This window comes from Dermochelys coriacea, chromosome 6 (genome assembly GCF_009764565.3).
Source record: "Dermochelys coriacea isolate rDerCor1 chromosome 6, rDerCor1.pri.v4, whole genome shotgun sequence".
In the NCBI taxonomy this organism is placed as follows: Eukaryota; Metazoa; Chordata; order Testudines; family Dermochelyidae; genus Dermochelys; species Dermochelys coriacea.
The window spans coordinates 86,358,075-86,371,838 of NC_050073.1; the positions used below are offsets into that span (position 1 = coordinate 86,358,075).

Here is a 13,764-nt window from a genome sequence, read left to right on the forward strand (position 1 = left end):
TTAGCTTTGTCGAGAGGCAATTTTAGTATTCCTGTACCTCGATGATTAGTCGTTCAAGGATTGGTCTTACAAAGCAGTGCAGTCAGCCATGCAGAGTACCCTTTTGGTGTTCCTGGAATTGGTTCTTCAACTCGATGTAAAAAAATCCACATTGACCTCAGTACAGAAAATACAGTTCATAGGGGTATCCTTTGATTCATTGAAGTCCAGGGCCTACCTTCATATGGACAGATTCATAATGTTTGGTCTAGCCAAGACTGTTTGAGCACCTTTAAAATATCAGTGAGAAACTGCCTCCAACTCCTAGGTCAAACGGTAGCTTGTACTTTTGTAAAAGATTATGCAAAGTTGTGCCTTCATTCTTCAAGAGATGGCTCAGAGCAGTCTAGTTACCAAAGAGATGCAGCTTAGACAAACAGGTTTCAGTTCCCTGCCAGTTGAAAGATTCCCTAGACTGGTAGAAAGATCATCAAAATATTGGTGCAGGCATTCCTTTTTTTCCAACCGTTTCTAATGGTCACTATAAGGATGGACATAGCCTTTTGGGGATGGAGAGCTCATCTCGATGCTCATACAATCCAGGGCAGATGGTTGCCTCAAGAAACCAGTTTCTACATCACCTGTTGGTACTCAGGGCAGTCAGAAATGCCTGTCCTTATTTTCTGCCTCTCATCAGGGTCATGATGGACAATGTGGGCTGCATGTTTTATGTAATCCAGTAGGGAGGAGGGAGATCTATCTCCCCCCTCCCCGCCCCCCCAAGGATGCTGAAGCAATAATGTTGCGGTACTAGTGCATGAGCCATTGCATACACATTTCAGCAATCTACCTCCCTGGTATTCAAAACACTATGGTTGATGCTCTCAGCAGGTGCTTCTCCCAGGCCTACAAATGGGAGTTGGACTCTCAGACCCTCCAAGGCATATTTCAGACTTGGAGTTTTCCAGAAGTGGACTTCTTTGCCACCTCTATAAACTGAGCATGATGAATAGAATCAGATAGCACAAAGCCAGGTTATTCTAAGATTCCCAATGTGGTTGAGACAAGCTTGGCATTCTTACTTGTTTCACCTGTCCCTCTGTCCAGTGATCAAGCTTCTGATCATCCCTCATTTCCTCTCCCAAGACTTCGGTCAATTGCTTCATCACAATCTAGGAGTTTTCTGTTTTGGGGCATGGCTCCTCATTGGTTTGAGGGGCTAGAGTCTGCCTGTTCTCTGGAGGTACAACAGGTGGTGTTAAAAAGTAGTAAATGGTCTACCCAAAATACTCACCTTCAAATATGGAAAAGATTTAGCCAGTGGTGTGAACTCCAATGACTTGCACCCGCATCTTCCTCATTCTTGATTATCCTAGATTACCTGTTGGAACCTAAGAAAACAGGATTATCAACCAGATGGGTCCAGGTTCACTTGGCCACCATAACAGCCTTTCATTCCCTAGTGGAAGTGTTCTCAGTGTTCAATCACCCAATAACTCTGACTTTCATCAAAAGTTTTGGGAACCTTTTCCCTCAAATGAAAGACCCCACTCTGACTTGGGATCGCACTCTAGTTCTTAGATGTCTCAACAAGACCTTCATTTGAACCAATGGCAACTGGTTCCTTTCTTCACCTGCCTATGACAATGGCGTTTTTTGGTAGCCTTCACATCAGCCTGAAGAGTTGGAGAAACTGGGACCTTAATGACAGACCATCCTTTCATGGTATTCAAAGACCAGGTTTCCTTATGTTCACACCCTAATTCCTTCCTAATCCATTTGAGTTGTATCTTAGTCAATGCATTTACCGAGTTTTCCCCCAAAACCACATAATTCTCAGCTGGAGGCTTCCTTTCATACTTTGCATGTTAGAAGAACATTGGCCTTCTATCTGGATAGGGCCAAAAAATGTCATGTCTCCTGGACTACTTACTTCCATTTAAACCCGATCTAAAAGATCTACAGTCTCCATCCAGTAGGCTATTGAGGTGGATCTCTCGGTGTATTTTTGCATGTTATGATGCAGCTAGCATTCAACCTAATATTCAAAGGTGTTAGTGCACTTTACAAAGTTGCAGTCAGCATATATGGCATTATTTACAGATGTTCCAGTATCTGAGATTTGCAGAACTGCTATGTGGTCTTCAATACATTAGGCCTTGGTCCATGCCTTTATATCTAATGCAGCAGCTGGCAATGTGGTTTTGTCTTCAGTGCTGGACCTGACTCTGGAGCTCCCTCCTCCCTGTGGGGGTACTGCTCTGGAATCACCTGAAGTGGAGTACCATAGGGTTACTTCTCGAAGAGGGAGTGCAGTATCTGGTTCTTTGAGGTGTATCACCTTACTGATGCTCCATTCCCTGCCCTCCTTCCTCTCTATTTCAGAGTTTCCTTTGTGGGACTTTGCAGTAGAAAAGGAACTGAGCACAGTTCATCTGCACAGCTCAATATAGACATGGTATTTTGAGCACAAGGGCATGTAAGGCCCTTGCTTGGGTTGAACGGACACTGCTAGTGAAAATCTCCAGTCATGGGGTGCACATGCATGTGAAGTGGAATGCCCATGGAGGGGGGACACACATCTTAAAGAACCACAGTTGCTGTACCAGGTGAAAAGAAAAGGAGTACTTGTGGCACCTTAGAGACTAACAAATTTATTAGAGCATAAGCTTTCATGAGCTACAGCTCACTTCATCGGATGCTAACACGGCTGCTACTCTGAAACCTGTACCAGGTGAGTAACCTCTTCTTCTCACATGTCTCCCTACTCCCACAGGCTTTGTGTGCCAGGATCTGGGCCAACGGACAAGCCGGGTAGCCCATCACTCATCCGAGTCGGCCAGAAGAAATCCCTTTCAGAAGCCTCAGGTAAGCAAGTTCAGCAACCCAGGACTTTGTGTTGCAGCTCTGAGGAGAATACCAGGACAGCAGTTTTAATCAGTTTTGCCCAAAGGTGAAAGAGCCTGCAAGTGAGTGTAGTGAGGCCCATGGAATCCTAGCACAATTATAGAAGAGGAGGCTCGTGGGATGTAACTGTACTGTGTGTTCCAGCCAGCTTCATTGTGAGTGACTAGCTTCAAGAATCCCACAGCTTTTTGAGCATTTTTGAGACCTTATCTGACGCAGAAAAAGCTTTCATATTTGAAATTAGAACTTTATTTCCCCTTTTGTCCCTGGTTTCTCTCATCTCCTATCCCTTTTGACTGAGACCTCGTATGGCTCATGATGAATGTCCAGTGTCCCTTCTGCTGTTAAAATGCTGGAGCTCTGAAAGTCTGCTTTTCCCTCATCTCTCTCTGTCAGTCAGATGGATCCCCAAATGTTGATGGGGTGGGGAGCTCCCAGCCCGTTTGTTTTCTCAGAGGCATTTCTCATTTCACAGGCACCGTGCACTGAATTTTAAATCAAAGGGTTTTAATTTCATTGATAGTTTGTGAGCTGCCTGCAGTTGGCCACTGTGCTGCTGCAATTGACCTTTCCTGTGGCATAGTCTGTGACTGGAGCCCAGGTAGATGGAAATCTTTCTCTGTTCAGATTTCTATCTACCTGGAAACAGATTCAGAACATGCAAAACTATATGAATTGTGGTAAAGTACATCTCGCAAAACTCAGATCAGCCAAAATCTGGATCTGGAATTATCTTGTGGGGTGAGAATAACTGGTGAGGTGAGATTCCATTGGACATAAGGACACCGGGCTGAGGCTCCAGTTCCCGTATCCAATTCAACAAGTGGGAATCGATATAGATCTCCATGGCTTTCTAGACCATTTTGAGGCAGAGGGAAGGAGTGCTGTGCTGTGCCTTCTCCTCCTTGACCTAGACTTTCTTGAACCACCCTGTGGGAGCCACTCTACAAGTGGCGATTTATTCAGGAAACAAGTTAAATGGTAAGTAACCTTTTTTGCTAGGGCAGACCCCACTGGTCATTGAACTCCCGCTTGAATGCACACTCAGAACTCAGGGAGGAGAGATTAGGAAAGCGGAGATGTATTTGAAGCATTGGATTTTTAGGTGTTATGAATTTACAGAATGGATTTCTCATAAAAGCTGAAAATGGTGAGTAAATTCTGGTCCAGCTGAAAAGTACAGAGATTCACAGTGCTGAGTGGTGCCCATGAAGTGGACTGTCCCCTCTTTGCAATGGTACCTCAGCCTTCACTTCTCTTACCAGGAAAACCCTTGTAGGATAATGAGTAAGAATATGCAACAGAGGTTCCTGGGCTCTAGAGAGGATCCCTTGAGCAGAGGTGGGCACAGGCCTGTCTCCAATACCCAAGAACTTTTTGGGGGGGCTGCTCTTTTCTGGATGCCTTTTTGACCTGGTTCCTGTTTCTTCATCTGTTCCTCTTCCACTCCTGGTCTCAACTGCAAAGGGAATTTTGCAAAGGGAATCATTCTCAGCTCCTCCATTGTCTCGGAAATTTGAATAGTTTGTGACCTCAATCAGGGGAAGTTTCATTTGTAGGAAATAAATAATGAGGTTAGGATTGGTGACTTTAAGATGATAACATGGGTCTCGCCATAATGCACTGCCTGTCCCTTATGTGATTTCTTTGGGTTGACTCCCTGAGCACTGGTACCCTCCAGAGAAATGGAGCAATTACCTGCTCTCTTTGTAACTGACCATTGGTTTGGGCTACAGCTTTTTCAATAAGAAAAGGAGTACTTGTGGCACTTTAGAGACTAACAAATTTATTAGAGCATAAGCTTTCGTGAGCTACAGCTCACTTCATCGGATGCATTTGGTGGAAAAAACAGGAGAGATTTACACACACACACACACACACACACACACACACACACACACACACACACACACACACACACACACACACACACACACACACACACACACAGACAGAACATGAAACAATGGGTTTATCATCACTCTCTTTACAGTGTGTATGATAAACCCATTGTTTCATGTTCTCTGTGTGTGTGTATATAAATCTCTCCTCTGTTTTTTCCACCAAATGCATCCGATGAAGTGAGCTGTAGCTCACGAAAGCTTATGCTCTAATAAATTTGTTAGTCTCTAAGGTGCCACAAGTACTCCTTTTCTTTTTGCGAATACAGACTAACACGGCTGCTACTCTGAAACCAGCTATTTCAATGAATCTTAAGTAGTAAAGGGGGAGCTATGGCTTCTTATGCTTAGACCAATCTATTCCTTTAATGGTTAGTAGGTGTTAATGCAAATGAAAAATATTTATCTAGTACAAAAAAGATAACTTTGGTCTTGACACTTGAGATAGGTTGGTTGCTTCTGTCACGTGAAGTTGTCTTTTCTGTTGCGGATTGTGCATGTATTCTGAAGGTCTAAACATTTGAGCATTTGCCTGAAGGTGATTATTATGGTTGCTGGGGGTGGAGGTGATGCAGAATGCATTTGTGCAGGACATAGACAAAATCGGAAAAGGAGGTGGTGGGACAACCTTACCATTCACTGGGACTTTTTAGCTCCCACCTTGTCAGAAGTGAAGATGTCTTGGCAGAACATGAGATTTTTATTCCAGTTATCTGTCTCTTGTAGTGCCCTGTCTCTGCACAGTCTTGACTAACAAACACAAAGTTGCTAAGTACTGGGCTTCATTCAACTTAATTTACTGATGTGAAAGATTAAATTTTATAATACCTTTGATACAGATTATCCCAGAATGTATTGCAGAACTAAGCAGCCCAGGTAAAGAGATTCAGAGGTAAAGGAGAAAAGATGTTTCATCTGAGATTTGAATGGAGATGGAGAGATATAGGAAGATTATTCCAGATGGCAGGAACTGCAGGGAGAAGATTCTCAGCAGTGGCAAGATTGTTTGTTTTAAAAAGTCAAGCTGGTGTGATCATCCATCCACAAAGGTGCAAGATGGTGGCACCAGCTTTGCATGCTGAAGCCTGGAGAGCTGGGATTCGGGGAGGCCATAGAGAAGGAAACTGCAGTAGTCAGGGTGGAGATGATGAAGGCAGTAGCAAATGGGAGCAATATCACAGTTGTGGGTGGAGAAGAGTATAGGATTTTGTCTAGGTCATGGAGGCCGGAGACAAAAGAGGCCTGAGTAAAGGAGGCTAGAGGAGATAGATTTGTATTGGAGAAGGGCTTCTCTTGCCCAAGAGAAGAAATAATTATTGTCCTTGAGACAGCCATCTGAAACAAGTGTTGAAGTCACAAATGCACTAGAGCAAGATGAGCTGAGAGGGTGACGAGAGAGGATTTGTTAAAGGTGTTAGAAGATATTTTTGAGTTGTATGTCCTCAGCATAAGTCAAAGCTAAGGTTAATCGTAAAGGTAAGATTGAAAGAAAAGAGTGGCACTGAATCGTAAAGCTCCATAGCGGGAGTGATCTTGTAGTAGCTGCCATGGATGGTTAGGTCAGGGTAGGACCATGGTGTGGGCACAGAGGCATGTGCCCGTCTTTGGAAGTAGGGCCAGGAGGTTGTCTTGTCCACAGTTTTTCAAAAGATGCACTGTGGTCAAGGAGGGAGCAAGAATCTTCTGAAATCATTATCTACACAGAGGAGAGAGGTTTCTGTACTATGATCAGAATGAACCTTACACCGAAATATTAGAGGCTATTGTTGGGCAAGAGGTAAAGAAGATTAGAGAGAGCTTCTTTCTCCAGCACTTAGACAACAGTACTGTCTCTGTAGAATTGAGCACGTAGGTGAGAGCCAGAAACGACTGAGTTCTAGTTTCAGCTTTGACACTGAATAACTGACTTCCCTTTCTGCTTGTTTTCCCCATCTGCAGTGAAGAGACAGACTGACTTACCTCCAGGGATAGATATGAGTTGATACGAGTCAACAGTGTGCCCTTGTTGCCAAGAAGGCCAATGGCATTTTGGGATGTATAAGTAGGGGCATTGCCAGCAGATCGAGGGACGTGATCATTTCCCTCTATTCGACATTGGTGAGGCCTCATCTGGAGTACTGTGTCCAGTTTTGGGCCCCACACTACAAGAAGGATGTGAAAAAATTGGAAGACGTCCAGCAGAGGGCAACAAAAATGATTAGGGGACTGGAACACATGACTTATGAGGAGAGGGAACTGGGATTGTTTAGTCTGCAGATGAGAAGAGTGAGGGGGGATTTGATAGCTGCTTTCAACTACCTGAAAGGGGCTTCCAAAGAAGATGGATCTAGACTGATCTCAGTGGTAGCAGATGACAGAATGAGGAGTAAGGGTCTCAAGTTGCGGTGGAGGAGGTTTAGGTTGGATATTAGGAAAAACTTTTTCACTAGGAGGGTGGTGAAACACTGGAATTCTTTACCTAGGGAGGTGGTGGAATTGCCTTTCTTTGAGGTTTTTAAGGCCTGGCTGGGATGATTTAGTTGGGGATTGGTCCTGCTTTGAGCAGGGGGTTGGACTAGATGACCTCCTGAGGTCCCTTACAACTCTGATATTCTATGATAGGGCCATGGAAGCCTTTAAGATGAAAAATTCTCTCCTAATGTTTTCTTTAAGAATCATTTCTGATGTGATGGGTATAATATTGGAATCAATGAAGGGTTTTTAGGAATTGGATGGATGGCGGAAGGTTTTAGAGAGTTAAGATATCGAGGCAAAGGAGTTGATAGTGATGACATAGGGGAGCGAATGCAGGGAGAAAGGATATTGAATAACCAACATGCTCAGGAAGAAAAGGAGTACTTGTGGCACCTTAGAGACTAACAAATTTATTAGAGCATAAGCTTTCGTGAGCTACAGCTCCAAATGCATCTGATGAAGTGAGCTGTAGCTCACGAAAGCTTATGCTCTAATAAATTTGTTAGTCTCTAAGGTGCCACAAGTACTCCTTTTCTTTTTGCGAATACAGACTAACACGGCTGCTACTCTGCAACATGCTCAGGGTCTGACTGATCACTATTTTTGGGCTCAGGAAGGAATTTTCAATCAGGTCAGATTGGCAGTGACCTTGGGGTTTTTTGCCTTCTGTTGTAGCTTGTGTGTGTGTGGGGGGGTCACTTGCCAGGATCATCTGGGTATATTTTATTTAATAATTTCTCTGCCATTGCAGGGGCCTGGGGCACTGATGCACCTTGGTCTCTCCTATTCTATGCCTGTGGCACATAATAGTCTAGTTTCCTGTGGGTTGTATACTTTGGTCTAATTGTGGTTTTTGGGTTTAGTGGGTGGTGTTGGTGGCCTGTGTTTATACAGGAGGTCAGACTAGATGATCAAGTGGTCCATTCTGGCTTTAAATTCAATGACTCTAGTGTCTCCTGTTTACTCGTTCGTTTTTTCTCCCAGCCAGACCTCTTTGAGGTCCTTCCTTTCTAATCACTGTTCAATAGGCTGTAAGGAAACATTTTCAGTTGGCACCTGCTATGTCAGCTTTCCCTCTGGTTCTCACCACATGAATTGCTTCTGAGTAGCTCAACCCAGCCTGCTACAGTGCAACATCCATTCCTGTTGCAACTGCTTCATCCTCCACTTCTGTCATTGTGTTTCTGTGGAGGTTGCCACAATAAAATTCTGTTTTAGTTATCAGCTCAGATGATCCTTACAGATAAGAATACAATTGTATCCTGCACTCATCTTCATTTCAGTATGTGTTCTGTGGGATTACTCCCAAGGTTTAATCAATTTGAGTTACTTGCTCATTCTTCTTTCGCTTCTGTGCTAAGAGGTGGTTTGAATGCCATCTGGAGGAATGAGCTGGGCTCAGTCTTTTTTTGTATCTTTCTACAGAGGAAGCCTTGGAAACAAGCAGGGAGAACTGGAGGTCCTGGTGATGTCAAAGAATTATGACGTGATTGGAATAACAGAGACTTGGTGGGATAACTCACATGACTGGAGTACAGTCATGGATGGTTATAAACTGTTCAGGAAGGACAGGCAGGGCAGAAAAGGTGGGGGAGTAGCACTGTATGTAAGGGAGCAGTATGACTGCTCAGAGCTCCGGTACGAAACTGTGGAAAAACCTGAGTGTCTCTGGATTAAGTTTAGAAGTGTGTGCAACAAGAGTGATGTCATGGTGGGAGTCTGCTATAGACCACCAGACCAGGGGGATGAGGTGGATGAGGCTTTCTTCCGGCAACTCACGGAAGCTACTAGATCGCATGCCCTGATTCTCATGGGTGACTTTAATTTTCCTGATATCTGCTGGGAGAGCAATACAGCGGTGCATAGACAATCCAGGAAGTTTTTGGAAAGCGTAGGGGACAATTTCCTGGTGCAAGTGCTAGGGGAGCCAACTAGGGGGAGCGCTTTTCTTGACCTGCTGCTCACAAACCGGGTAGAATTAGTGGGGGAAGCAAAAGTGGATGGGAATCTGGGAGGCAGTGACCATGAGTTGGTTGAGTTCAGGATCCTGACGCAGGGAAGAAAGGTAAGCAGCAGGATACGGACCCTGGACTTCAGGAAAGCAGACTTTGACTCCCTCAGGGAACAGATGGCCAGGATCCCCTGGGGGACTAACATGAAAGGGAAGGGAGTCCAGGAGAGCTGGCTGTATTTCAAGGAATCCCTGTTGAGGTTACAGGGACAAACCATCCCGATGAGTCGAAAGAATAGTAAATATGGCAGGCGACCAGCTTGGCTTAATGGTGAAATCCTAGCGGATCTTAAACATAAAAAAGAAGCTTACAAGAAGTGGAAGGTTGGACATATGACCAGGGAAGAGTATAAAAATATTGCTCGGGCATGTAGGAAAGATATCAGGAGGGCCAAATCGCACCTGGAGCTGCAGCTAGCAAGAGATGTCAAGAGTAACAAGAAGGGTTTCTTCAGGTATGTTGGCAACAAGAAGAAAGCCAAGGAAAGTGTGGGCCCCTTACTGAATGAGGGAGGCAAGCTAGTGACAGAGGATGTGGAAAAAGCTAATGTACTCAATGCTTTTTTTGCCTCTGTTTTCACTAACAAGGTCAGCTCCCAGACTGCTGTGCTGGGCATCACAAAATGGGGAAGAGATGGCCAGCCCTCTGTAGAGATAGAGGTGGTTAGGGACTATTTAGAAAAGCTGGACGTGCACAAGTCCATGGGGCCGGACGAATTGCATCCGAGAGTGCTGAGGGAATTGGCGGCTGTGATTGCAGAGCCCTTGGCCATTATCTTTGAAAACTCGTGGCGAACGGGGGAAGTCCCGGATGACTGGAAAAAGACTAATGTAGTGCCCATCTTTAAAAAAAGGGAAGAAGGAGGATCCTGGGAACTACAGGCCGGTCAGCCTCACCTCAGTCCCTGGAAAAATCATGGAGCAGGTCCTCAAAGAATCAATCCTGAAGCACTTAGAGGAGAGGAAAGTGATCAGGAACAGTCAGCATGGATTCACCAAGGGAAGGTTATGCCTGACTAATCTAATCGCCTTTTATGATGAGATTACTGGTTCTGTGGATGAAGGGAAAGCAGTGGATGTATTGTTTCTTGACTTTAGCAAAGCTTTTGACACGGTCTCCCACAGCATTCTTGTCAGCAAGTTAAGGAAGTATGGGCTGGATGAATGCACTATAAGGTGGGTAGAAAGCTGGCTAGATTGTCGGGCTCAACGGGTAGTGATCAATGGCTCCATGTCTAGTTGGCAGCCGGTGTCAAGTGGAGTGCCCCACGGGTCGGTCCTGGGGCCCGTTTTGTTCAATATCTTCATAAATGATCTGGAGGATGGTGTGGATTGCACTCTCAGCAAATTTGCGGATGATACTAAACTGGGAGGAGTGGTAGATACGCTGGAGGGGAGGGATAGGATACAGAAGGACCTAGACAAATTGGAAGATTGGGCCAAAAGAAATCTAATGAGGTTCAATAAGGATAAGTGCAGGGTCCTGCACTTAGGATGGAAGAATCCAATGCACCGCTACAGACTAGGGACCGAATGGCTCGGCAGCAGTTCTGCGGAAAAGGACCTAGGGGTGACAGTGGACGAGAAGCTGGATATGAGTCAGCAGTGTGCCCTTGTTGCCAAGAAGGCCAATGGCATTTTGGGATGTATAAGTAGGGGCATAGCGAGCAGATCGAGGGACGTGATCGTTCCCCTCTATTCGACACTGGTGAGGCCTCATCTGGAGTACTGTGTCCAGTTTTGGGCCCCACACTACAAGAAGGATGTGGATAAATTGGAAAGAGTACAGCGAAGGGCAACAAAAATGATTAGGGGTCTAGAGCACATGACTTATGAGGAGAGGCTGAGGGAGCTGGGATTGTTTAGTCTGCAGAAGAGAAGAATGAGGGGGGATTTGATAGCTGCTTTCAACTACCTGAAAGGGGGTTTCAAAGAGGATGGCTCTAGACTGTTCTCAATGGTAGCAGATGACAGAACGAGGAGTAATGGTCTCAAGTTGCAATGGGGGAGGTTTAGATTGGATATTAGGAAAAACTTTTTCACTAAGAGGGTGGTGAAACACTGGAATGCGTTACCTAGGGAGGTGGTAGAATCTCCTTCCTTAGAGGTTTTTAAGGTCAGGCTTGACAAAGCCCTGGCTAGGATGATTTAACTGGGACTTGGTCCTGCTTTGAGCAGGGGGTTGGACTAGATGACCTTCTGGGGTCCCTTCCAACCCTGATATTCTATGATTCTATGATTCTAAGCCTACCTGAGCTGTGCCTAGGACCCAGTTAAACTGTTCCGCTATCCTGTCGGATTGTGTCCGGTCACACTGATCTAAGTTGTGTGGTTTTTTTTTTTTTTTTTTTGTCCTTTTCTTAGGACCTGACAGTTCTGCTGCTTTGCAAATACTTTTGATTCCAGGCTCATCAATTGATCTATTGTGACTTACCAGGCACTGACTTTAGGTTAAGACTTTGTTTGCTAGACTTCTGCAAACCCTTCCTTTTTTAGTTTCTTGCTTTTCAAGTCTGTCTTTGCCTTCTGTGCTTGTCTGTGATAATACTGATAGCCACTTGGCTGTGGAGTATGGCCGTATGAAGAGAAAAGATCTTTTGTTGAGTCCCAGGAGCATCAGATTGTGGTCTTTCAGATTTGTGAGCTGAGAAGAGAGCATGATGGATATTGAACTGAATGTCTCGCCTTTTTTTCTCCCATAAGTTCATCTCGCTAGCTAATTACTAGAGTCCTCACAGCCTGACTGGGAGGGTGAATCCTGATTCTGGTGCCCCTGGGATGGGGATCCCACTTTGCCTGGAGCCTGGGACTGTTAATCCTGGTTCTGATGCCCATTGAGTGTGAATCTTTCTGTGCTTGGGGGCTGGGACTGAAAATCCTGGCTGCAGTGCCTCTGGGTTATGTGTCATGGTTTTCTCAAAGGGGTGAGGTATGTGAATGCTGGCACTAATGCCTGGGGTCTTGCTCTTCTCAAAAACTGGGAATGTGATTCCTGACATTAGTGCCCAACGGGGTGTGCATCCTGCTATAGTTGGAGGCTAGGGGTGTGAATCCTGGCTCTGGTGCCCTAGAGTGTGGATTCTGCTGAGCATGGGGGCTTGGAATTTGAATTTAGCTATTAATTTTTAAAATAAGTTTAGAGAGGGGAAAGAGTAACATCTGGATTCAGACTATGTCTCTACAGCGTGCCCGCCCTCTGTCTGCCAGTGATGCTGAGGTGAAAAACGTGATGCCTTCAGGCAGGGAAAAGGTAGCCGGAAAGCAAAGTGGTTCCATGCTGGGTCTGTCCATGGAGGAGGTAAGGGCTGTTAAATATCTGATGTTGTATGTACCTTGGCTTTGGGACAACATGTGGGGATGAGGGGAGCACAAGTAATTTAATAATCAAATGTAATTTTGGATTAACAGTTGCTCCTGCCAAGTATCCACCGCCTCATGAGAGAGCTGTCTGGCCCCAGAATGGGACAAACAAAAGTGATAAGGGAGACCTTTTAGAAAATGGTTTATTCTCTGAGTGAAACTGCTGAATTTTACTGATAATAGTGACTCCATCCCGGAAGGGCCCCTCCCCCTGCTATGCCAAGAGTGCATATATACTCTAAAAAGCCATAGGATCCTTCAGGACCTACATGTAAGATGACATTATTGTATAATTTATGTCAAATTTACACTAGTCACTCCCACAACTGCAGGGTTAATGGCAGCCTCATCCTCTGGAACCCAAGCCCTGCCCTGAGGATAATTTTCTGTATCTGTTTCACTTGGCTCTTCTTCCTTTCTCCGATCCCAGATAAAAGTTCTGCGTCGAGTGAAGGAGGAGAATGAGCGGAGAGGGGGTTTCATCCGGATATTCCCAACGCCACTGACATGGGATCTTTATGGGTGAGGAGAAATCCCCAGTGTGTTGGCTCAGTATCTCCTTGGTGCTTTGTTTTTGGTTATAGGACGTGTATGTGAATTAAAACCAGGTTAGTGGTTGGGGATGGGGGACAGCACTGTCAACTCCCCCTCTTTCCTCTGGTTACCCTAACACATGCTGTGTGTCCCACCCTCAGAGCCACAGGTACACAATGGGCCTCACCCCTGGGTGACACTAGGTTCTGCTTTTCTTTTTCCCTTATGTCCTGGTTTTCTTTTTTCACCACATACTGTGGCTGCCTCCCCCAATGTTTAGGTGCCAGACAGTGACTGCCTTTCTCCTCTCCCCTTGCCTGTCTGATTGCACCATATTATTTCAGTGCCTTTCTGTTAGGGGTGTATTTTATGAATGTCTTCATTCTGTGCAAGGCCTCCTTCATCTTTTCATTGTGTTGGCCTGAGCTTTAATCAGTCCCCTCCACCTCCCTTTCCAGATCCTACTTAGAGCACAAGACAACAATGAATTATATGCTGGCAATACGTCTCTTCCAGGACAGGTAGGAAACAGGACAGCTGGCTCTGGCAGCCTGCACTGTAGGGTGAACACCTTCTGGGAGAGGGACAGAGGGGACTGAAATAGAGCAAAGAGGAGTA

At 45.3% G+C, this 13,764-nt stretch overlaps 1 protein-coding gene across 22 annotated transcripts in view; it reads left to right on the top strand.

Annotated features, from left to right (window-relative positions):
- The window catches only part of TTLL5 (tubulin tyrosine ligase like 5), a 224,711-nt gene that overhangs the window by 54,534 nt on the left and 156,413 nt on the right, over positions 1-13,764 (top strand). For 16 of the 22 annotated variants that reach the window (XR_006281938.1, XM_043516209.1, XM_043516200.1 and 13 more), the window contains 4 exons: positions 2,756-2,847; positions 12,422-12,550; positions 13,043-13,134; positions 13,605-13,667. Coding sequence is in view for 21 of the 22 variants with exons in the window: in XM_043516209.1 (XP_043372144.1) it covers positions 2,756-2,847; positions 12,422-12,550; positions 13,043-13,134; positions 13,605-13,667 (376 nt within the window). In the remaining variant the exon portion in view is untranslated. The remainder of the gene's footprint in view (positions 1-2,755; positions 2,848-12,421; positions 12,551-13,042; positions 13,135-13,604; positions 13,668-13,764) is intronic. The other 6 variants (XM_043516201.1, XM_043516193.1, XM_043516198.1 and 3 more) reach the window with 2 other exon arrangements.